This window comes from Schistocerca piceifrons, chromosome 7 (assembly GCF_021461385.2).
Source record: "Schistocerca piceifrons isolate TAMUIC-IGC-003096 chromosome 7, iqSchPice1.1, whole genome shotgun sequence".
In the NCBI taxonomy this organism is placed as follows: domain Eukaryota; kingdom Metazoa; phylum Arthropoda; class Insecta; order Orthoptera; family Acrididae; genus Schistocerca; species Schistocerca piceifrons.
This window is the reverse complement of record NC_060144.1, coordinates 355,481,119-355,508,164: the sequence shown is the minus strand read 5'-3', so window position 1 is coordinate 355,508,164 and position 27,046 is coordinate 355,481,119. Positions and strand designations below refer to the sequence as shown.

Sequence of the window (27,046 nt, the reverse complement as noted above, 5' to 3'; positions counted from 1 at the left end):
AACCCCTTTATATAAGAAATGGCACTGAAAGCTATGAGGCAGCAGTTGCTATTATTAAACAGAGCAGCTTTGAGCATCACTAAACTACAGACAATTCATGAGATCACAGCATATAATAGAGGGAAACATTCCATGTGGGAAAAATATATATTTCCTGATGAAGCAACCTTGAGTTGCGAAAGCTTGAAATTAGTGTGTGTGTCTGAGTGTTTTTTATTGTCTCTATCAACATACCAATGCCTTCTCATTTGGTAAGTTACAGCATCTTCCAAACAAAAGCGTTGGTATGTTGATAGAGACAATAACAAACACAAACACACACACAAATTTCAAGCTTTCACAACCCACGGTTGCTTCATCAGGAAAGAGGGAAGGAGAGAGAAAGACGAAAGGATGTGGGTTTTAAGGGAGAGGGTAAGGAGTCATTCCAGTACCAGGAGTGGAAAGAATTACCTTAGGGGGAAAAAATGGACAAGTATACACTCGCGCGCGCGCGCACACACACACACACACACACACACACACACACACACACACACACACACACATGGTGAGTTGATGTTAATGAAGAATGCCTTTAAGGCGACAAAGACACCATTATCGGCCCTCTCTGGGCTTGTACAATATCATGTAATAGTGCTACAAGATGCTGGATGTTCCTTCCATGATATTGCAGAAAGACGTGGCAAGAATGTAGCCACTGTACATGATTATTGGCAGCAGTGGTCATGAGAATGTACGGTCACAAGAGGATTGGGTTCTGGGCAGCCACATGGCACTTGCAAGAGGGAATACCATTGTGTTCGGTGTGTGGCTCTGGCACTTTGTTCTGCACCTACAGCAGCAATATGAGCAGCAGTTTGCTCCACAGTGACACAACAAACTGTTACAAACCAGTTATTTCAAGAATAGCTCTGAGCCAGATGCCCTGTATTGTGCATTCCACTGACCTCAAACCAGTGTGACTTCAGTGGTGTCAAGTGAGATCTCATAGGATGGCAGATCTGTTGTGTTTTCTGATGAAAGCTGGTTCTGCCTCTGTGGCAGTGATGATCATGTGTTGGTCAGGAGGAGACCAGTTGAGGGCTAGACACACTGGACCTATACCTGAGGTTATGGTCTGTGCCAACTTACACTTTTCTTACAGTACCCTGATATCAGTCCTTTTCTGCTGCTTGTTAGTTTACACTTATGACCATCAGATATTAGTGAGTTACTCACAAATCATGTCTATGGATGGGTGTTATCTATCCTGCTTGTGGGACACATACAGCTTATCTACACCAGCAAGTAAGTAACTTTTTTCCTAGTTATCACTGTGAGAAGACTGTCTTTCACCATTTTATATCATGAATGTACTTAATCTTATATTTGGAATTTCACAGTTGCCAACTTTATATTATTACATAGTTAACAGTAGCCTTCAATCCCAAAAATCAAAGGATAGACATATTTACATTGTGAGCATTTCTGGGCCTCTTCAGTTGATGAGTTACACAGTAACACATTCAGACATGTATAGCTGTGTATTATGGAAGTTCATTTTATTTGTATTTTGGTTTCTTAGGATTTCAACATCTGCTTCTCTTTTTCTTAAACAGATATTCTGATGACAACTTGGTAATAAACTCAAACAGCTAATGATACCATTTGTGTGACCTGTGGCTTGAATATATAATAAAAAAATTAATCACAATTGTCCTGTGTTTGCCAGACCCAAACTAAATTTTCTAAGTTCATCCTAAATAAAACCACTGCTAGTCGTAAGTCCGGGGCCTCATTTCGCAAGTGATGAGGAAGGAGGAGGGGGGAGGAGTAACACCTTGTTAAAAAAGTTGGATTCATCTGGCTCCGGATGGTAGCACTCTGTAAGGGCTCCTGCTTAGGGTTACTAGGTGAAACCTGGTCAGTGGTCTCAAAGGCAAAAGAGGAAGCTCAGATTCCAAACGGTGGAGAGAGTGGAAGAACTACATCCAGGACTCACAATCTTGGTTGCATTTTTTGTGGCTCTTGGGTCACACCCAAAATAACTTTCATCAATCATGGAATGTCTGATGTAAACTATTTTACCCCAGGTGGACGATCCACCGTACACCAGGATGTCAGCAGACATTCGCATTCTGGGGAGTCTGCAACTTTGCACAAAGACAAGTCAGAGTGTCTTGAAATCTCATACAAATTTCAACGTAGACAATCAACGTACCTAGCAACTTTCAATGCAAACTCATTGTTGCAAACCGGAAAACTAAAACATCTAACAGATACACTAAAGAACCACAACATACTCATAACAGCGATTCAAGAAACAGATACATGGATACAGATACCTTTGATTCCAATGGTTTTAGGGTATACAAAGGGAAAGTGGGATCAAGAGTAATGAAAATTTACCATGTCTTGGAACAGCCTTTATAATCAACAAACAAATCTTGAACTCAATAGTTGACTTTGATTCCCAATAAGAAAGACTCTCAAGTCTTACATTCACAAGTACGAACAAAATCTAAACAATTATCAATGCACATGCCTCTATAACAGGAAAAGCAAAGAAAAAGTGGAGGCCTTTTGGAATCATCTAGATGACATTATTCAGAAAATTCAAGATAAAAACATCATTGTTCTTCTTGGAGACTTAAATGTACAGATTGGTAAAGAAAAAAGAAAATAGTTGGAGACTATCCAGCACACAAGAGATCAAAACGGCCTTGCTGTGCTGGTACTGCGAACGGCTGAAAGCAAGGGGAAACTACAGCCGTAATTTGTCCCGAGGGCATGCAGCTTTACTGTATGATTAAATGATGATGGCGTCCTCTTGGGTAAAATATTCCGGAGGTAAAATAGTCCCCCATTCGGATCTCCGGGCGGGGACTACTCAAGAGGATGTCGTTATCAGGAGAAAGAAAACTGGCGTTCTACGGATCGGAGCGTGGAATGTCAGATCCCTTAATCGGGCAGGTAGGTTAGAAAATTTCAAAAGGAAAATGGATAGGTTGAAGTTAGATATAGTGGGAATTAGTGAAGTTCGGTGGCAGGAGGAACAAGACTTCTGGTCAGGTGACAACAGGGTTATAAACACAAAATCAAATAGGGGTAATGCAGGAGTAGGTTTAATAATGAATAGGAAAATAGGAATGCGGATAAGCTACTACAAACAGCATAGTGAACGCATTATTGTGGCCAAGATAGATACGAAGCCCACACCTACTACAGTAGTACAAGTTTATATGCCAACTAGCTCTGCAGATGACGAAGAAATTGAAGAAATGTATGATGAAATAAAAGAAATTATTCAGATTGTGAAGGGAGACGAAAATTTAATAGTCATGGGTGACTGGAATTCAAGTGCAGGAAAAGGGAGAGAAGGAAACATAGTAGGTGAATATGGATTGGGGCTAAGAAATGAAAGAGGAAGCCGCCTGGTAAAATTTTGCACAGAGCACAACATAATCATAGCTAACACTTGGTTTAAGAATCATGAAAGAAGGTTGTATACATGGAAGAACCCTGGAGATACTAAAAGGTATCAGATAGATTATATAATGGTAAGACAGAGATTTAGGAACCAGGTTTTAAATTGTAAGACATTTCCAGGGGCAGATGTGGACTCTGACCACAATCTATTGGTTATGACCTGTAGATTAAAACTGAAGAAACTGCAAAAAGGTGGGAATTTAAGGAGATGGGACCTGGATAAACTGACTAAACCAGAGGTTGTACAGAGTTTCAGGGAGAGCATAAGGGAGCAATTGACAGGAATGGGGGAAATAAATACAGTAGAAGAAGAATGGGTAGCTTTGAGGGATGAAGTAGCGAAGGGAGCAGAGGATCAAGTAGGTAAAAAGACGAGGGCTAGTAGAAATCCTTGGGTAACAGAAGAAATATTGAATTTAATTGATGAAAGGAGAAAATATAAAAATGCAGTAATTGAAGCAGGCAAAAAGGCATACAAACGTCTCAAAAATGAGATCGACAGGAAGTGCAAAATGGCTAAGCAGGGATGGCTAGAGGACAAATGTAAGGATGTAGAGGCCTATCTCACTAGGGGTAAGATAGATACCGCCTACAGGAAAATTAAAGAGACCTTTGGAGATAAGAGAACGACTTGTATGAATATCAAGAGCTCAGATGGAAACCCAGTTCTAAGCAAAGAAGGGAAAGCAGAAAGGTGGAAGGAGTATATAGAGGGTTTATACAAGGGCGATGTACTTGAGGACAATATTATGGAAATGGAAGAGGATGTAGATGAAGATGAAATGGGAGATATGATACTGCGTGAAGAGTTTGACAGAGCACTGAAAGACCTGAGTCGAAACAAGGCCCCCGGAGTAGACAACATTCCATTGGAACTACTGACGGTCTTGGGAGAGCCAGTCCTGACAAAACTCTACCATCTGGTGAGCAAGATGGATGAAACAGGCGAAATACCCTCAGACTTCAAGAAGAATATAATAATTCCAATCCCAAAGAAAGCAGGTGTTGACAGATGTGAAAATTACCGAACTATCAGTTTAATAAGTCACAGCTGCAAAATACTAACACGAATTCTTTACAGACGAATGGAAAAACTAGTAGAAGCCAACCTCGGCGAAGATCAGTTTGGATTCCGTAGAAACACTGGAACACGTGAGGCAATACTCACCTTACGACTTATCTTAGAAGAAAGATTAAGGAAAGGCAAACCTACGTTTCTAGCATTTGTAGACTTAGAGAAAGCTTTTGACAATGTTGACTGGAATACTCTCTTTCAAATTCTAAAGGTGGCAGGGGTAAAATACAGGGAGCGAAAGGCTATTTACAATTTGTACAGAAACCAGATGGCAGTTATAAGAGTCGAGGGACATGAAAGGGAAGCAGTGGTTGGGAAGGGAGTAAGACAGGGTTGTAGCCTCTCCCCGATGTTGTTCAATCTGTATATTGAGCAAGCAGTAAAGGAAACAAAAGAAAAATTTGGAGTAGGTATTAAAATTCATGGAGAAGAAGTAAAAATTTTGAGGTTCGCCGATGACATTGTAATTCTGTCAGAGACAGCAAAGGACTTGGAAGAGCAGTTGAATGGAATGGACAGTGTCTTGAAAGGAGGATATAAGATGAACATCAACAAAAGCAAAACAAGGATAATGGAATGTAATCTAATTAAGTCGGGTGATGCTGAGGGAATTAGATTAGGAAATGAGACACTTAAAGTAGTAAAGGAGTTTTGCTATTTGGGGAGCAAAATAACTGATCATGGTCGAAGTAGAGAGGATATAAAATGTAGACTGGCAATGGCAAGGGAAAGCGTTTCTGAAGAAGAGAAATTTGTTAACATCGAGTATAGATTTAAGTGTCAGGAAGTCGTTTCTGAAAGTATTTGTATGGAGTGTAGCCATGTATGGAAGTGAAACATGGACGATAAATAGTTTGGACAAGAAGAGAATAGAAGCTTTCGAAATGTGGTGCTACAGAAGAATGTTGAAGATTAGATGGGTAGATCACATAACTAATGAGGAAGTATTGAATAGGATTGGGGAGAAGAGAAGTTTGTGGCACAACTTGACCAGAAGAAGGGATCGGTTGGTAGGACATGTTCTGAGGCATCAAGGGATCACCAATTTAGTATTGGAGGGCAGCGTGGAGGGTAAAAATCGTAGAGGGATACCAAGAGATGAATACACTAAGCAGGTTCGGAAGGATGTAGGTTGCAGTAGGTACTGGGAGATGAAAAAGCTTCCACAGGATAGAGTAGCATGGAGAGCTGCATCAAACCAGTCTCAGGACTGAAGACCACAACAACAAGAGAACAAACAGAAATGGTGTGAGGCTGATAGAACTTTGCCAAGCACACAATTTAATTCTTAAATCCACAGCTTTCAAGAAACTACCACGAAGACAAAAGACATGGATATCCCCAAATCCTAGCCTTGGGGAATTTCACCTTGATCATGTGGCAAGCAAGAAGATTTCTTGCAAAGAAATCATGAATGTTAGGGTACTCAGGTATGCAAACTTGGATTCAGACCACTACCTTTCTAAAATTAAGTTCAAAGTCATCCCAAACAGCAAACACAGCATGAAACAAATTAAGGGTCGGAAGTACGGCACAAAATATATTAAAATCAGATTAATTCAAAAAAGGAACAGAAACCATTCAGACGCAAACTGGGACGATATCAAAGAAAACCTCATTACTACAGTTGAATGGATAGCACCTAACATAATAAGTAAAAAAACATGCCTGGTGGTCGCTGGACTGTGATGCCCTCATTGAAACAAGAAAACAGGCGGGGCAAAACTGGCAATCACAGAAAACAGAAGAAAGCAGATTGAATTTCATTACAGTTAGAAAACTGGTAGATAAAAATATAAAAAGGATTAAGAAGACACATGAAAACAAAACTCTCCTCCAAATTGATGAGGAATTTACTAGAAACAACACAAGAAGCTTTAACAGAGCTTTCAAACAAAGGTTATCAAGGAACAAAGCACCCGCCTTCCAATTTCGAGATGTAAATGGGACCATCGCTCCCAATAAAATGGAAAATTGGGAAATACTAGCAGGCTACTTTGAGAAACTCTTGAATTGTGAACCCATTTCTGAACTTAAAAACAACAAAGCATCTGGAGAAAACCAAATAGTGGCCTAACTATGGAAAGAAGCTGACAAAAATACAATTACATCCCTTCAGTGTGTTTTAGATAAAATCTGGATAGAAGAAGAGATCCCCACAGAATGGATAAAAGCTTTCATCCACCCCATCCACAAGAAAGGTTTGAAAACAGACCCCAACACTTACAGAGGAATATCACTGCTGGATGTAACATACAAGATGCTTTCTGAAGTCGTCTTGAATAGGGCAGAGCTGCAATTGGACCTGCAAATTGAGGAATACAGGGAGGTTTTAGAAAGGGTAGATCATGTTCGGAACAAATACTAACCACTGATTTCAAAAAAAGCATATGATTCAATTGATAGAGAATCTCTATTATCAGTCCTGGAAGAAATGGGTTTGGATAAGAAAACAACTAATATTATAAAAGCAACCTTTACAAATACATTTTCGGAAGTTAAATTTATGGGCAAATTATGGGAACCAATTGAAATAAAAATGGGTGTGCGACAGGGGGATAGGCTCTCACTGTTGCTGTTCAATTGTGCGCTTGAGAAAGTAGTCAGAGAATGGAACACAAATATTAAGAGTGGTATAAGACTGGGTTGCAAAAAGAGGAATCTTAAAGTAAATTGCATTGCTTTTGCAGATGATATTGCCCTGTTTGGTGAAACAATGAAAGAAGCACGGGAGCAAATCCTTGAACAAAAGAAACAAGCAGCTAAAATAAGTCTTCACATCTCCTTTGAAAAAACTAAGATACTGACAAACATCAAGCACTCATGTAAATACCTCAAAGTTCAAGAACAAAAGATTGAAACAGTACAAGGATTCAAATATCCTGGAGAATGGATTAGTTGGAATGCTGGGGAAAGCAAATGAATGGAATCCAGAAAAAATAAACTTGAATTGGCCTTCCAACTAACAAAAAATACATACAACAAAAAATCCCTTTCATGGGGGTCCAAAATTACACATTACAAGACAGTGATTAAGCCAGAAGCACTGTATGCAGCAGAAACACTAAACATGAATTTCAAAGGCCAAATGGAGAAACTTGAGCTAAAGGAAAGAAAACTTTTAAGAAAAATCATAAGACCAAAATTTCAAGACAATAAGATTATACACAACAAAAATGAAACTCTCTACAAGAAAATTGAAAAACTTTCAGATATTATGCGAAAAAGGAGGATAAATTTTTATGGTCATCTTCTCAGGATGAATTCCAACAGATTAACTAAACAAATCTTTGATTTTTTCTGTAACCGCAAAACAAAACCTGAGTGTTTTAAAGGAACTGAGAAAGACCTAGTAGAATTAAAGATTTCAGAAAATTCACTTATTGATCAAACAGCTAAATCAATTACTAAAGATGAAAACATAAGGCTCCAAGACAAATCTACACAAAAGTCCAAACCCTGCATCTTGGAAGAAGAGAGGAAAAGAAGATCAGAAAGAATGAAGAAATACTGGGCCCTAAGAAAAGAACAACGCACAAAGAAATTATTGATCCAGCATATGCCAAAGAAGGTGAAACAAAAGAAGAAGAAGAAGAAGAAGAAGAAGAAGAAGAAAATTATAGTAATTCTTCAATTTGACCAAAGATAAATACTCTCCTAACTTTTTGATGACCTTTTGTCTTTTATGACAATTGTTCCTGTAATAGCATCATGACTGCTAATCCCTTTCTCATTGGTGATTTTTTGAAAAGATTGCTTCTGTTTGTAACTAAGTGGCTTAAAATGTTATTTTGTATGTGGTTTGTCAGACTAGTTGTTCAAGGTAGTTGTCAGATAATGTTATCATTATTACTTTGCAAGAATGTCTTTACTGCTGATGACGTGTGCGTTTTTTCTCTGTCGTTACTGACAGGTTAATGTCATCACCTAGTATGACTATGCACCCAGCATATTTTTGGGCCACCCACTTTAGGCTATCTTTAAACTACTGTGATGTGTCTGAATCTGCTGATCAGTAAAAACATCTGATTATTAATCTCTGCCCACTGACCCCTAACTGCTTTCCATACTAGTTCACAGCTGGATTCATTTTGTACCTCACTAGATCCAATTCTTTGTTTGTGATTTTAAACACTCCTCATCCTGCAGTGTCTAATCTATCTTTCCAATATACATTCCACATATTCTTGAAAATCTCCCTATTTTCAACTTTGGGTTTCAACAACTCTTAGTTTCTAGTATGATGTACAAGGAATTGTTTTCTATGAGACACACAAGTTCTGGAACTTTACTGTGAATACTGTGGCACATAACAACTAATATTTTGAGACACACTCACCCTAGATTTGGTATTTGTGCAATTGAAATAAATGATGTATCTGAGGCTGGTTTCTCTTTACCTACACGAAATTTATGAGACCAGTGCTCATGTGTCCCAGAAACTTGGTCACTGACAGTAAAGGATAAAAAATTCTAGATGTTTTTGAGAGTAAGCTACTACATAGAATAATAGAAGGTGGAAGGTAGAGAAGATAGTATAACAATAGCTTTAAGCCTTATATAAATGGCCACCTACAAGAAAAATAATTAACTCCACACAAATGTGGTAGGTACCACATCTGGTGTGGATATGTGATACAAATGTACTAAAGAAGATACTGATTGGAAATCTGAGAGGGCAAAGAGGGCATTGCCACCAGAAAACAATGTTGAAAGATGGGGATGAAGAAGACCTACAGAGAATGGGATATGGGAACTGGAATGCACTAGCATGGATTTGGGACCATCTGGTGGAAAAATCATTGACAAAGCGAAGTCCACAAAGGACCGTAGAGCTGCAGAAGAATAAGATGCTGATTTTTCTACTAGGGGACATGTAAATAATAATAATTATAATAATAATTATTATTATTATTGTAACAGTGTGCATTCAACACATACTCTGCAACTTGAGTCGTCACTTTCAGTATACAATGTATAATTGACATAATCAGGGCAGCTTTACAAGTCTCCACAGAGTAGCACAGATCAAGTAATCTACAGCAGATCTCATTGCAGAACTGAAGAAAATATCTGGTTAATACACTTCAATTGTCTCCATACCAGAGGGCCTTCATGAGTCCTCAGAATGAAAATGCAAATCAGCAACTATGCAGAGACCTCACAAGTAATAAAGCTAGCTGTCTTCACTACTTCCATCAGACTCTGAAAAGAGTTGAGAATGGTCTCAGAACCCAGGTGACAAATGTCATCAGTTGCCTGTAACCTGTGCTCTCAATTGCTCCTCCCATTTTGGGAACAATTCATCACAGCTAACACCAAATGCACTTTTAATTTATTCCCTTGCACGACACTATCTCCCTAAGAAGGACCATCTCATACCTAACACTGAAACTGCCCCTACCATCAGCACTATCTTTTCCCCCTGAGCATGACCTGCCCACGACACAAGATAGACAGTTGTATGAGCAGTAGAGGCGAGCCTAACTGGTTCTGTCTCATTATCAGCAGGAGGCAATGCTTCAAGGCTGTTTGTTAGATGTATCAGGTTAGCTTTTCAGTCACTTGCGACATACAACACAAAAAAGCTCCAGATTTGGGTGCATCCCTACATACATTACCAGCTATCTGCCCGACTGCCTGATGGAGGCCACTGAGAACCAAGCTGGGAAAAAAACTGGCAAGTTCCGAAGTGCCTTTGTGATGGAAGACCACCCTGCTCCTCCATCACTGGTGCAATTTGCAGCAGCTGTAAGAAGTCAGTTTACAATGGCCGAAACAGCTTCCAGCTGTTTGCGAAGAGCAGTCAACTCTGTCACACTCTTGGAATGGCCACACTTCCCAGACATGTTTGAAAATGAACTTAGTTCTTTCAAGAAGGAAAAGAAGCAGAAAAGTAAGACTTTGTTGTGGTTATGTGAAGACTAAGCTGGGAGTATAAACGTAAGCCTCTATCTCAAAGAAAGGAAGACACAGATTATAGTGATGAGATTTTACTTCAATTTTGCAGGAAAAATCTAATAGTCATCCTAGTTTATGGTCACAGAATGTAAAGCAATGAGTTTGCATCTACATAAAGCAGAGATCATAGAAGAAAGACTGATGTACACTATGTGATCAAAAGTATCCGGACACCCCCCAAAAAATACATTTTTCATATTAGGTGATTTGTGCTGCCACCTATAGCCAGGTAGTTCATATCAGCAACCTCAGTAGTCATTAGACATTGTGTGAAAGCAGAGTGTGGTGCTCCGCGGAACTCACGGACTTCGAACGTGGTCAGATGATTGGGTGTCAGTTAAGTCATACATCTGTACACTCCTCAACAACCGTATGTCCACTGTTTCTGATGTGATAGTGAAGTGGAAACATGAAGGGACACATACAGCACAAAAGCGTACAGGCCGACCTCATCTGCTGACTTACAGAGACTGCTGACAGTTGAAAAGGATCGTAATGTGTAATAGGCAGACATCTATCCAGACCATCACACAGAAATTACAAATTGCATCAGGATCCACTGCAAGTACTATGAAAGTTAGGCGGAAGGTGAGAAAACTTGGATTTCATGGTCAAGCGACTGCTCATGAGCCACACATCATGCTGGTAAATGCCAAACGACACCTCGCTTGGTGTAAGGAGTGTAAACATTGGACGATTAAACAGTGGCAAAAATGTTGTGTGGAGTTATGAATCATGATACACAATGTTGTGATCCGATGGCATGGTGTGGGTATGGCGAATGCCCGGTGAACATCGTCTGCCAGCGTGTGTAGTACTGACAGTAAAATTCGGAGGCAGTGGTGTTATGGTGTGTTCATGTTTTTCATGGAGGGGCCTTGCACTCCTTGTTGTTTTGCATGGCACTATCACAGCACAGGCCTACACTGATGATTAAGCACATTCTTGCTTCCCACTGTTGAAGAGCAATTCGGAGATGGCGACTGCATCTTTCAACATGATCGAGCACCTGTTCGTAATGGACGGCCAGTGAAGGAGTGGTCACATGACAATAACATCCCTTTAATGGACTGGTCTGCACAGAGTCCTGACCTGAGTACTAAAGAACACCTTTGGGGTGTTTTGGAACGCTGACTTCGTGCCAGGTCTCACTGACTGAATTGATGCCTCTCCTCAGTGCAGCACTCCGTGGAGAATGGGCTGGCGTTCCCCAAGAAACATTTGAGCACCTAACTGAACGTATGCCGGTGAGAGTGGAAGCTGTCATCAAGATTAATGGTGCACCAACACCATACTGAATTCCAGCATTATCAATGGAGGGCGCGACAAAGTTTTAAGTCATTTTCAGCCAGGTGTCTGGATGCTTTTGATCACACAGTGTGTATCCTCAGCTATAAGATGGGCAACCGTTGCTTTGATTAGTGAAAACTAATCACAATATTGATTCTGAATACTGCCACCAGCTACTGGCAGCCGGTATATGAATTTATTTATGTAGCAATAGACAAACGGTAACCATTAACAAGACTTATGTGAATTTTTAAAGCTTTATCGAGCTAGGTGAGGTACAGAAAATACTCACTCTACCATCTACTGAATAGAAGCAAACTGCAAACTGCAGGAAGAAATTAAAATACTCTTTACTGAAACCCAGTCAAAATATAATCATTTTAAAAAACTAGGTTACCCATTCAAACAATTTTCAAATGTTGAAGAAAGGAAAATAGTGGAAGGAACTGGGAAGAAAAGGGAGAAAGTTATGTACTTATAGGCAACATTCAGGAGTAAATGTAGAAGGCATAGAGAGAAGTACTAGAGCCAGTATTGTTAGGTGTCAACACAAACAAATGAGCAGTAACATGCAAACTTACTGCCGCTGCTGTTACTCGTACAGTCCACTGATTAGGACAAATTGTGTGTATGTGTCTGCGTATGTCTGCAAACCCTTGCAGAATGTCAAAAATCATACAATAAAATGTAAATCATAAATCTGATTGTTCGTCTATATCAGAAAAGTGAAGATAAATCAAAATTAAATTTGGCAAATCCAATCTACAATTTACTAATTTTTCAATATCCAGCAAATTCTGTATCAACATAAATGGAAGTCATCTCTCTATTTCAGGGTTTAGCACTGAGATCAGACAACATATCAGGATGCATCATCATCAATTAGATAAAGATATTGCAAGAAATACAACATGGTACACATGTGGAAAACAATTGGAACACCAAAAAATAATTAATGCAGAGTGATAAAATTTGAGGAATACACTTGTCTAACAAATTAAAAGCACCAGTTTGCTTTTGTTCTACAGTATTACTTTTATTGTGTTAACTGGTTTTCGGCTTACAAGGCCATTTTCAGACATTTCTTTGGTGACAGTACTCAGTAAATGTCTGAAGATGCCCTTGTAAGCTGAAAACTGGCTAACACAATAAAAGTAATACTTTTTTTTAATATAATCCATTATGGAGTCGAGGTAGCAGTTGTCGTTATACTGGTTATCACTGTTAGCATTCAACCGCGATTCTTATACATATATTTTAACAACACGTTTCAAGAGACAATGCTCTCATCATCAGGTTGTAAAGTCTATGTCATGAAATTAAACGGACTAAAAAGACAAAATACCATCACAAATAGTTGGGAAGTCCATAGAGTAAAACATAATTAAAAGTATATTGGACTGTGGGTCCTCGTCTTACATTGAAGTTGTTGACACAAGTCGATGGCCGTCCCATAGCTACCAAGTATGCTGTCGCACTGTGCAACTCAGGAGCTGTTGTGGACTGACGTGCCTAGGTGTTGTGGCGTGGTTACAGCCATGTAATGCTAGCATTACCGTCAAGCACACGGCTGTAACCACGCCACAACACCTAGGCACATGTATGAGTGTATGTGGAGGCCTTTAGGATATTCAAGAATGAAGTATTATATTGAACTGGAAATTATCCAATGGTGTCACCTGGTGGCATAAGCACCTCACAAAAAATTATTTTGCCACACAAAATTCTTTGTATTTGTAAATCAAACTTACTTACTTACTCACTGGTCATACCGGACTTGAGAGTCCATTACCGCAGCAATGTATTTTCGCCATCTGTCCCTGTCTTGGGCTATTTCTTTCCATTCACCTTCAATACCTAGGCTTCTCAAATCAGCTTTCACATTGTCCTCCCATCTATGCCTCGGTCTCCCCACAGGACGTTTTCCTTCTAGGTGCCCTACCAGTACTCTACGCGCTGCCCTGCCCTCATCCATTCGAGCTACGTGACTCGCCCATCGCAGCCTACGTGATTTAATAATACTGATTATGATTTGTAAATCAAACACAACATTAAATTATGTGTGTTTCATTTGCAAATACAAAGAATTTTGTATAACAAAATAATTTTTTGTGAGGTGTTTATGCCACCAGGTGGCACCATTGGGTAATTTCCAGGTCAATGTAATATTTCATTCTTGAATATCCTAAAGGCCTCCTCATACATTTGTCCCCTTCCTCAAACATCTAGGTGGTCACATGTATTAGTATTATATATTAACATTATGCATTACCGTATGTTTTGTCAGTTTAATTTATGTTATATGCTGTAGATGTAGCCTAAAAATGTTGCGCATTTTTATGAAAAGTAGTGTAAAGTAATTTTCTGTTGGATGGGAGACGATTTTGTTTTACCATTATATTATGCAGACCCACTTTTTGTTTATATTTATCAAAGTATGTAAATGTGTTGAAGTGTGCAAATAAACTGTCAAAACTTTACTGACCTACAGAATTCATTTTATATAAGCAGCGAACCCCGTTGTAACAGGAATAAGAAGGGAACCAGGTGAAAAAAAAGCTACTGTTGAAGCATAGAGAAGGTAAATAAATTTCTCTTTAAAAGATTAAAATGGTGGGAGAGTGGCAGTGGAACAGTGGAAGATAAAGAAAGGAGACAAGTGATGGTGGGGGGAGGGGGGGGGGGGGGGGAAGTGGAAGAGAAAGAGAGATGGATGAAGAAAACAGTAATGGAAGCCTAGATACGAGATAATGATGGTTTGTGAGAGACAGTGGCAGTAAAACAGGGAGAGAGAAGGATGGAGACAGTAGCAGTGGGAGGAAAATAGAGGAGATAATGGAAATGAAAAGAGAAATATGAATGGAGACCAAACATAGGCATGAGAGGGAACTTTAACATGGAAATATTTGCCCACTTTCCCCCTTCCCCCTTGTTCTATGCCCACATGTAAAAGTTTCCCGATCGAAGGGTAAAAAACCTGACCAACCCATCCCCAAGGACGTGTGTGGACAGGACACAACGGTGGTTGATGACAAAAACAGCAGACTGTAAGCAAGAGAGAGAGAGACAGTGGCAATGGGAGAGAAAAAGAACGGGACGAAGACAATGGCAGTGAGACAAAGAGGCGCTAAAAGTGGCAGAGAAGCAGGCAGTAGTATGAAATAACAAGAGAAAGGGACTGTGGAAGAGATATGCAGGAGAAAGTGTCAATTGGAGAAAAAGGAGACAGTGGGAGAGAGACATATATAAATAGTGACAGTTAGAGGGAGCAGGTGAGTATGAAAGCTTCACTACAAAGAGCAAAAGGGTAAAATGATTTACAATGTTCTGTGTTACAAGAATGCAAATATGTTCACATTCCGAAATTTTTAGTGAGGAAGGTAGAATGAGAACTGAGACAGCTGATTCCCCACTTTTCTGTGCTATGTGATGGTACATTATGGGAGACAATTTATAGCCACTAATCACCTTCAGAAGGTGAAATCTGTAGTGGAGCTGACAGAGATATATGAAAGGGACACACTACCCACCGTTTAGGACTAATAGGACAGGAGAGAGGAATATGGTGGGGAAGGTTAGAAAGGAAGGGCACATCACTCTGACCCCATCTCTTTCATCCTGCAACCAGCATTTCCTTCCATGATTTTATGTAGCCATGTCAGAAGCCTATTTTTACAGTAAACACGTTTGCACACAGTATATACATATTTACAAAAAAAAGAACATTCAGAAATTTCAGAAATATCATTGAACAAATCTGAAATCAGATGACATTTATCCAAAATTGAGCCACACTTAGTGTACTAGCCGGCCGGAGTGGCGGAGCAGTTCTAGGCGCTACAGTCTGGAACCACGCGACCGCTACGGTCGCAGGTTCGAATCCTGCCTCAGGCATGGAGGTGTGTGATGTCCTTAGGTTAGTTAGGTTTAAGTAGTTCTAAGTTCTGGGGGACTGATGACCTCAGAAGTTAAGTCCCATAGTACTCAGAGCCATTTGAACTTAATGTACTATTTTTTGCAAACACAATGCCCTGTGTTGAACAAGTAAATGTACAAAGAGGGCACTGGCACAGGTGTTCCACATTTTGTTCATCACCACACTCACACTTGCTATCCCCCAATGTGAAGCCCCACAGTTAAAAGGAAGATGTCATCCTGTTGACACTAATTCTTAAGCAGTTAAGTGATCTCCAAACCCCATACTCTTCATAGTGGCTAATCGTAAGATCTTCTTGTGGTTCCATTCTAGCTCACTGTATGGATTTGCCTCATATAGAGGGAGTTTCAGATATTCTGCTGTTCAAAGGAGACTTTTTCTCAATTTTAGCCCAGGTTGAGACAGTTCATGGCCAAACTGCAGTGAGCTTCAACATGTTCAGCTTCCAGTCGTTCATGTTCGATGGCAGCTTCTTGATGAATATTTGGAGGCGTGATACCAGCAAGACAGTATATCTTCTTGAGAAGGATAGTTTTTAAGGACCAGTAGTCAGTCCGCAAGCTTTGTTCAGAGCATTGTCCACAGTTTTGGCACAAGATGATTTATACCAAACAGTGGAAACTTTGCTGCAGAAAAGCACAAACTAAAAGCAGTGGTTCTAAGAGCTTGTGATGTAACCCCCTAGTTTGTGCCTCATTAACTTTCCCAACATATTATTCTAAGTGCTGGTTTTCTGTTTGACATTGGAACAGTGTTGTCTGAAGGTGAGGGGAAATGTCCAGTTTTAATCCTAGATACTTTTGGAGGGCAAGGGGATGCCACTCCATGGCTCACCCAGTTTTCTTGCGGCCTTTGTTCTGCTGGGTAGTGTGTAACTTTTATGGGTTGGGTTGTTTGGGGAAGGAGACCAGACAGCGAGGTCATAGGTCTCATCGGATTAGGGAAGGATGGGGAAGGAAGCGGCTGTGCCCTTTCAGAGGAACCATCCCGGCATTTGCCTGTAGTGATTTAGGGAAATCACGGAAAACCTAAATCAGGATGGCCGGACGCGGGATTGAACCGTCGTCCTCCCGAATGTGAGTCCAGCGTCTAACCACTGCGCCACCTCGCTCGGTCTAACTTTTATGTGTGTCTATCAATGGTACTATACATTTCACCTGCTGAAGAAAAGTACTAGCCAGGAAAACTGACTCATAATTTATTATATATTGTCAAACAAACAAATGAACTAAGTAAAACACTACCAGTGAGGCTACTGATGGTTAATTTTAGGAAGATGGGTCTGGCCACCTGATTTAAGGTTTACTATCATTCAGTTCATAAACAGAACTCCTAACATTTTATAAGGCATGGAGAACTAACCATTGGGGAGTAGAAACTTAATTACATAAGATGAACTAAATATCAACAGTCTTGCCAGTTCAGCTACTGCCCAGGTAACAGGCAAAAACCGAGAAATAATATTCACAGTTCCTACGAAGTACACTAATATATTCTTAGGCCAATATAATTTTTATGCCTTTAGTGTTTCTGATGCAACTCTTTTCTATAGCCTTACTCAGTACAATCAGTGGAGTCAAAGTACTGATATTAGTGAAACCAGTTACTTCCACAACTATACTTTATTCATCTTTAAAGGCAAAAACAATAAAATTTTTAAGGATCATCAGACATTATTAAAAGTTTTCTGGTTACATAGTGGACATTCCACTATCATATTGCTACACTTGTACAAAGTATAAATTAGCAGTGTTTAACTTTCATATGTGCTATCAGCAGTACTATACGTTTCATCTCCTGAAGGTAAGTAATGGCAAGGAAATCTGTCTCATTAAAAGAAACCAAAACATTATTTGAACAGTCTGTATATAAATACCAACATACAGACAACCTAACCCCATATACATTCTCTTTATAACAATTTCTTTAATGAATTTTTAGTTTATCTGAATTTATTTTGGTCTTCATCCCCCCCCCCCCCCCTTCCAATCACCCAAACTCTCTTGCCTGAATGTTACTTGCTTGGCACTCTCTCACTCTCTTTTGCAGAACCATGTCTATCACTCTACATCCAGAAAAATTTCCCCTTTCCAGTTTTTCTCTAAATATTTGTCTTTCCTGCATAAACATGAATTGGTTTCCAAGATAAAGCGTTCACTACACTCAGATTAAAATTACTCTTTGTGTTTGCTGTGTTGCCTGTTCTGTGGGCACATGCCTTGCCAGATAATGTGGACCTACCTGCAGGGTCAAAGGTTTTCCCCATGCACTATGCTGAATTCACGTTTGATGTTTCTGTTGCTTATGCAATTTTTTACACCAGTCACACCCACAATCTAAGTTTGCATTACTGTTACAGTGTACTATATCAAGATTAAATTAAATGAAATTGAAACAAAATAGTCTGTATGACACATCGCCATAAAAGCATAACACTTGTCAGTTAATTGAAATAATGTGAGTTCAGATACACATTCAACTTTTTTTTAAGATTACTGTTACTTTTATCTAAGAAAATTATATTCTTGTAGTAATATCCTCATTACAGTTTGTATAAAGCGGTAATTAATGGACTAAGCTATTTTGTTATTTTATTTCTACAAAAAAGCTGAGAATTTATTGCATCATTATTCCTTCATTTTAGTTCTTGATCAATGTACTGGAATACAATCAGCTAACAGCATACCGAACTGAAATCTATGAACTGTTCTGTAGCTCTTATTGACATGAAAGGGCCATCAAAAACGTGAGCAAATCATCAGTAATAACTGTTCTCAACAAGGGACCTATTGTAATATCCAGAAGACTATTGTCAACTGGCTACAACAAAAAACATTCCCATACCGCACAGCCATAGAAAGGGTGAATTACTGGACACCGTGGCTCAGAACAAACCACGTTTACCTCTATGAGTCATAGATAGCAAAAAATATGACCTTATTGCCCTCAGATTGCCATCATATCAGTGTAATTTCAGTTCCATTGAATTCATATGGGCTCAACATAAGTGTTATGTGGAAAGGAACAGCAAAAAAATGTGTGCTGGCAGAAGTGGAAAGACTGACACAGGATGCTACAAATGAGACTTTGTTCTCAGATTACCACAATGTTGTCAGAAACCTGAAGGAAGTAATCACAAAAGCGTGGGAAAATGGATGTGTCATGGAAAATAACAAAGAATAATTTATTATTTCAACATATTCTGACAGCTTGTCTAGTGACTACTTAGGAGATATTCAAACTGATTCAGATATAACTGTTGTGCATCCGTTAGTGCTTACAAAGACACTGGCAACAGTCAATAAGTATTTTTTTTTTATTTTTTTATTTATTTTTTTTTTATCAGTTACATGAACATGTGGCATGTTGTGTTTGAGCCAGCATCTCTGCTCCCCATCACTGCCATCCCTCAATCACAAAGTAATTTCAGTCAGAGTATAATGATGACGTAACATTCAATTTCCATTATACCGTGGTTAAGTAACTTCTGTTTCTCATATTAGGTGTAAAGGGAATAGTATTCACATTGCTACCACACTATATTAATCCATTCTTACTCTTAATACAAACTAAGAATAATTTTCTTACTATTAATTTAAGGACTATTCCTTGGATACAAACATTTACAAACCTGTGGTGTGGATTTTGTGGCAGTACTACCAAGTCCTAGTTTACCATAATCCCCATCACCAAACGACCACACTGTGTTTCCATCCTTTGATACACATACTGTGTGGTTAAGGCCACAAGCAACCTGCCCCACTAGTTGTCCATCAGGTATGGGCACACGTTCAGGAAGTTTTTTATTTGCTGTGTTTCCCAAGCCCAAACGGCCATAGTCTCCATTACCAAAGGTAAATAATTTACCATCTGCTGTCACAACAGCGCTATGTTTAAAACCACAGGCAACCTACAGCAGAATAAAAAAATAAGAACAATGTTTAGAAAAGCAAATACAGCAATTATAAACGGAAATGTCACACAAAATGATTGAGTTTCTTACTTTTGATACAAGTGCAAAAGTGATTATGATCAAGCAAATGAATTAATTAAGTCACAAACAACTGTCAAAAAACCAGTACAAGAAATACAACAAATAGCATGCTCAGTTATTGGTCTATTAATTTTATAGATATACATGTATTTAAAATTTTAGTTTTATGACGCAAAGAACAGATGAGGAAGTGTTCAAGACTAAAATGAAGGAAATGTCGCTCAAAGCTTCAGGTAAAGAGAAGAAACATATTTTCCTAATTTCTTGTCTATTGTTTTATGACTTAAGCTTAGGTCCCAAGCAAAATATTTCATTTTACTGCCTGCATTTTATTGCTATTTCTGCACTGTAAGACAAAATTTGGGTTTTGACATTTTGATGTTCATTTTCTAACTTATGACACATCTGTCATCGTATGAATATGGACACTGTTTCCAGACTCCTGAAGCACTCCATTATGGGCAGTATTTGATAATGATGATGATGAGGACGATTAAAAGAAAGAGTGGCAATTTCCAAACAATGTAAGTAAATATGTGTAAGTTTCTTTAAACTATTGTTCTATCATTAAAATAAATATCACTGATATCAACGTACAAAGAGCTGCAGCCACTTGAAACTGTGTGATATTGCTAGCTTTAGTTAGATTTACTGTATATCCAAATATTTCTCACTCCAAGTTGAAATGAGAATACAAAATGCTGGCTGACATAAATTTATGTTTGGTCCCTAATTATTAGTTCAACTTAATTAGTTGTACAATGGTATTTTTAAAACTGTTAGTGAATGTGTGCACTTTTATTACAGCCTATAGGAATATTATATAAATCTAAAGACATGCTCAGGAAACTCATTAGTTGCAAATTTTACTTTCTTATGACATTTTAATTTTCTGTACAGGTTCCAACAGAATTAAGCAATTAAAAGTTTCTCTAATAAGTCTCCACACAGACTGAAAACTACTACAGCTGAACCAACTTCACTGTATTTATCAATTACTAATTGCTATACTTCAATAACAAATTATTTTCTTTCAGAACTTTTAACAATTTCTGTTTCTTACATATGGGTAGAATAAAGTAGTTAAATTACCAGTTTTATAGTCTTGAAGCCATTTGACCAACAAGACCAACTAAGCTCAACAAATTGGTAAAAAAAAAAAAAAAAAAAAAAAAAAAAAAAAAAAAAAAATAATAATAATAATAATAATAATAATAATAATTTGCAGTGTAGTGAGATAATTTTTAAATGCACAAATCTTACAGATTTTTGTGTCTTGACAACTTAACAGTTGAAATTTATCTTAACTGTAATTACACTCAAGCTAACACAGTTTGTCCCTCCCAACCTAAAAGACATTCTTTGTCAATGGTTTAATGTGTCTGACAAGTGCCACCTATAAGTAAACACAATACTTACCTTTGTGTGAGGAATGTAAATTTTAAATTGTTTTCACATTTAACATACAATCAGTTTTAGAAACCTTATGGTAAACAATTTAAAATCTTAGCACTTATTGTTAAGAATACAAGCACTTTCATACTCCCCCCTATCACTTTTGACTCATTCATTGCTGATGAGCATGAGCATTCTGTTTTTGCAGTTACAAAAAAGCACTGGTGTCACTTAGACTGACTAAACTTCTCTGTCTTGTTGTCATCATGCAGTAAAAATATGGTTCACAGTTTTATGTACAATTAGCAAAGTTTCCCATTAAACTGCCTAACACTATAATCTTGCTAAGTGTTAAATGAAACAATGGAAAAACCAGGATGGATTTTCCACTAACCTTCACCCCCCCCCCCCCCCCACAAAAAATAAATAAATAAATAAAATCCCTTGCCAGCCCTTCACTCCGTTTAATCTGCAGCACTTCACTGTCTGCCACTCCTACCCTGCTATCATCCCCCTTCCCCACCCCAGCCTTCTCCTTAACCCAGCCAGTTGCCATTCCTATCACGCACTGGTGCTGCTGCTCACAGTGTGGCCTCAGTTGCCTGAGACTACATTCATGTGTGTGTGAGTTGCATTTGCATGAGTGTCTGGATGTATATCTGTCATCTGTTTTTGATTAAGGCCTTACTGGCCGAAAGCTTTATTTGTGAAAGTCTTTTTGTTAAGCCTATCTGAGACTCAGCATCTCCACGAAATGGTGAGTGGCAACTTTCCTCAATATTGTAAGAGTTAAATTACATTTTTTGTTGGGACCAGAATCTATTGTTAACTCCTTTTCGAACACAACATACTTCTCAAAATTATGTTTTCATCCATTTATATTTTGTTTTAGTTTTGGCTTCTGGCTGTTCTACTTCGAAAATTAATTACCATTTGAAAATTAGTTTTTCAATGATCTTCGTAAATATAAAACTTTCTTTCACTTTCAAAACTAATAATGTTTCCTTGTTTTAATACCATTACTTGTCCCTCTTCTTTTTCTGAAATATATTTTTCAGTATCCCTTCTTAGAAAAATTGCTATAACAATTGTGTAATGATACCTCCACAGATTTTAATATCTCTGAATAGTCTCTTATTTACCACCTCACTATAATAAGCTCAAATATACAGTATATCTGCCTTGAAAAAGACAGATGAAGATTCAAGTGAAGAAAATTTCTATTAATTGAAGTAACACACAAAAATGACACCCAAATAATATCTACAAATTCATCAAAACTGTTTACACCAATGTGCTGCATTACTGGAAATGTTACATTTACTTGGTTTATTTTATATGTGCTTCAAGCATTGATAATGAAATATTATCACCTGTACTACTTCTTCATTTTGAAGTGCTTCAATTTGCCTTGGACGCCTTTGCCTGTCACTATTTCCATGACCAAGTTTTCCATAGTCACCATCACCCCATGAGAATACTTCACCACTCTCAGCTAGTGCAAGGCTGTGTCCATCAGATCCACAAGATGTTGCTAGTGCGACAATCACAAATCCTGAAATGTTTCAGTTACATGACAATAGCTTACAGCCAAATATACACACATGAAAATCCTATAACTTTAAAATTGTAGTCATACCCTGAAGTGACGATATGATGCTGAGGGAATGTAAATTATCAGAATTCCCTTGACCCAGACGACCATAGCTACCTTCACCACAAGCAAGTACAGTACCATTTGCTTGAATGACAAAAGTACAGTTCTGTCCACAAATTATTTGCTGGGCTGAGGAGAATGACTCAACTGCTACAGGTTGAAGTGTACTGCGACCTGAAAGACAGATTATTACACTCAAGAGAGCCAGATAAAATGAAAGGCAGACATAAAACAAAACTTCACTATTTATGAGAATACAGGATGTGTTAGAATTTTTATTTGATATGATGGATGGGAGCTTGCTCTAAACACTGAAAAAATTAAGTTAATGCTGATAAATAGGAAAAACAATCATGTAATGTTCAGATACAGAATTAGTGGTATGCTGACTGACACAGTCACATCAGTTAAATATCTATGTGTAATGTTGCAAAATGATATGAAATGGGATGTGTGTATAAAGTTGGTAGTAGGCAGAGAGGATGGTCAACTTCATTATAATAGGAAATTTCTAGGAAAGAGAAGCTCATCTATAAAGGAGACCATATACAGAACATTAGAGTGACCCATTCTTAAGTATTAATTGAGTGTTTGGTATCTGCATAAGGTCAGATTAAAGGAAGACATTGAAGCAATTCAGAGGCATGCTGCTAGATTTGTTGTTACCAACATGTTCAGTCAACACACACATATTATGGAGATGCAGACATATTATGGAGACGCTTCACACAACATTATTAGAAAATTTAGGGAACCAGCATTTGCAGCTGACTGCATTAAAATTCTACTGTTACTCCATTGATTATTTGATGCTCTGCCTTTCAGAAACAAAAATGCCTTAGGAAAATATTGGAAATCACGGGGATTTGACAGACTGAGCTACAGTTTTACCAACTGCTTCTGGAAATGATTCATGTATGTAACATTTTACTGGAAACATTCAGATGTATACTGTGAGAAGTGATGCATACATCAGACACATTCGATTGCAGTGCTCTGCTAATGACTCCAACAGTTTGGACTTTACTCATTGTTTCATTCAGGGCTTGTCATATCACTCAAAATATGACATAGTCTTCATGCTGAGGAGCAATCTCAACAATGTACCTGATGACATCATCCTGAATTGTGCAGTTGACTTTGTGGTCCAGATTGCACCTGGCATAACCAATAATCACCACATGCTCTTCTTTATCATGATCTTTTCCTTGAAAGCCTAAATATTATGTTGTCACTGAGCCCTGCTGTTGGATTAAAAATACTGGTTGCCTGATGTTCACTACACAGGCAGTTCAGTACCAGTTCAGACATTCCCTTCCCATAGTTTAACCCTAGAAGAAGAACAATTTTGGTCCTTCTTCAACTCTCTGAATAATACTACCTTTAACTTCCTACTTTTTCATGAACATTTTGGGTTGTCTACATACTACCACTGAGTTTCCAGAGCCTGAATTCACTGGTTTCATCAGAGTCTAACTGTCTAGGCAGTTCTTAACTGCTGCCAACTGCAGCTCTTAGCTGTCCCAAATATAATTGTATTACTGCCAGATCAGATTTGTGTTTTAAGATTAGATGCTCCTTACACATAGCCATTGAGCAATAACTACAACTACTACACAGTCAAAGGCTAGCCACATATTCATCCAAGCTGGTGCTTCACAGCAAGCAACAAAACACAGGCAGTCTTCACACTATCAACAGTTTCAAACTATTCTACAGCAGTTTCCACATTTGTCCACTACAATAATATTATTAGTCCAGATACATTATTTAATGACAGATGTTCAATGGAAAATCACAACTATACAAGTTTTCCTATTGTCTTAAATTACAAACAACTCACTTATGATACTTACTTTATGGAAGAAAAACATTTACGTGATATACAAATGTTTGTGTATTATGTGAATGTTAAGTCACTGAACTTTTTTCAACATAAGATTAATTTTCATGTATCTTCTTTAACTGGCATTATAGCAAAGGCTGAGATTTTGTTAACTCAGAGGACAAAATATTTATAGCTATAAGAAAGAGAACAATTACAATGGGAATATAGCCACCTGCTTATCAGTGGGCTTTATGTGAACAAACAAATAGAAGTGACTGTCACGTAGTTAAAATCTAAAGTGTTCCAGCTGTTCTCTCTGATGAATGTAGATAAAAAGACAAGACAGAATGGACACAACAACCATCTGGATTGCTGTTTGGCAAGGTGAAATGTGTGCTAACAGTAGAAACCAAGACACAGACCACCTACAAGCACTACAGCTCAGCCAAACCTGAATGGTAACCTACCTAAATATGAAACAAAGATTCTCATTTTTACAAGCCTTTGTAGGGACATACTATTCATTTAGAAAGTCATTCAATAAAAAGATATCAATGCTCTGTGATATGATATGACATGACAGACAGAATAAGATGTAAAGTGGCAGTTGAGCTGTCTGTCATGGCACAGGCTGAGATGTACTTGGTACTAGAGGAACAGCATAGTGAATGGGCAGCCAGCATGGGACACCAAGGTTTAAAAGGTGGATGGTGTCATAGTTTGACATCTGGGTGGAACAAGCAAATTACTGTAAGCGTGGTCAACAAATTGAACTCTTGATGGTTGCAGCTTATAAAAGGTTAGCCATTGTATCCGGTGATAATCAAGTTACTATTGATCCATTAAAGCTATGAGCTTAGTGAAATTTCACAATAGGTCGTATGATGAAAACCGTCATAGTTACAGCAAATAAACTAAATAAATCATTACACTAATCAATAAAAATTTTATTACTGTTAATCTGTAGAGCTACTGAGAGATACACTACACCAAATGAAAGTTACTGTTGGCAGTTACAGCTGACCAAGATCTCTCTGTGATTCTTCAAACAATACAATATGAATTAACTGTAACAAATTTGCAAATTTACCACAATGCTGTAATTCAAACAAATACACGTAATAAGGCTGTGGCATGATGTAAGCGTACACATTATCTTTCCTCTCATGTATACAGATGTAGACATTTCATGGAAAAATTGGCATTTAACGAAATATCTATTGATAGAACTGACTATAATTCAAAATTGGTGTGAAATATGTAAAATTGGATTGTGCTAATGAAAGAACATAAAAAGTCAATACAAAATGACATTCCAAATTAATCAGTAGAATAATATTTAGATAATTTGCCTTGATTGATGTACTGTTAACAAATTTACAATTTCAATGATTAAACAGAGCTTGCATAAGTAGAAGAAGAAAAACGCCTGCACATTCTTCATGCTTAAGTGTTATGCATGTAATTGTTTTGGGATAAAGAATTTTTTTCCATCTTCCACATTCATCTGTGGGGAAGACATGTTCACAATGACAACAGGATGTCATAAGAGCTGCGGCAGTTCACCAGCAGGTAAAGAGAGGAGTTTTTCAGAGTACCTGCTAAGTCATCCATCAATGTGTGAGTTAAAAAGCATTGCGCTCTCATTTAGGTATATGGTTGAAAGAGTCAGCCTACAGGAATTGTGAAACGAACCCTGTCGTCCAGGACTGTGTGCCAAGAAGGGTGCAGATTCACCACGAGATGGGGACACTCATAGGCCTCTATTGTCTACTGAGGCCTAAGCACTGTAGTGTGCAAGTGAGGCAGACGAGAACCTACGTCACAGGGAAACCAAACAGAAACCGCTTGTGGCCAAGTAGATGTAGTAGTGTTAAATAATGCTTTGGTCCATCTTAACGATTGACATTTCATATAGAAGTGCCTCATTAAGATGACAAACGTTGTAAATATCAACTCTGTAACTTTATTTGTTTAAAAGCTATCGTAAATTTAAACTATCAGTATTTTTGGTTACGCATCAGATCATCATATCCTCCACACAAAACACACTGAAAGATGACAGCATGACACCTTATTGAATAATTAGGTAATAGAATATTTATTGTAAAGTTTACTGCATAATACTAACTTATGTATTTACTTATTTATCAGAAAGTACATTGGTGCAAAGATTCTGCCCATGACATTCAAAGTTAAGAAGGAAATTGTATTGGTTTTGTGTAGAGGAATTTAACGTTTATTATGTAATGGATATTATTGTTTCTTTATTTAAAACATGAATGTGGTCAAGCTTTGATTATTTAAATATGTTAAAATGTAGAATAAGCTGTAACTGATCAGATGGATGGCTTGAGGAAAGGGAACTGCCCTAGTCAGTTGAGCGAGGATATTCGTTGCATGGGCAACATGGCCAGGGACGGGCAGAGGGAGAGGCT

The 27,046-nt window shown here is 38.1% G+C and overlaps 1 protein-coding gene across 1 annotated transcript in view; it reads right to left on the bottom strand.

Moving 5' to 3' along the window:
* LOC124804616 (probable E3 ubiquitin-protein ligase HERC1) overlaps positions 1-27,046 on the bottom strand; it is a 790,356-nt gene that overhangs the window by 104,856 nt on the left and 658,454 nt on the right. The window contains exons 60-62 of the mRNA XM_047264817.1: positions 22,763-22,954; positions 22,497-22,678; positions 19,366-19,644 (exon numbers count right to left, since the gene is read on the bottom strand). Coding sequence (XP_047120773.1) covers positions 19,366-19,644; positions 22,497-22,678; positions 22,763-22,954 — 653 coding nt within the window. The remainder of the gene's footprint in view (positions 1-19,365; positions 19,645-22,496; positions 22,679-22,762; positions 22,955-27,046) is intronic.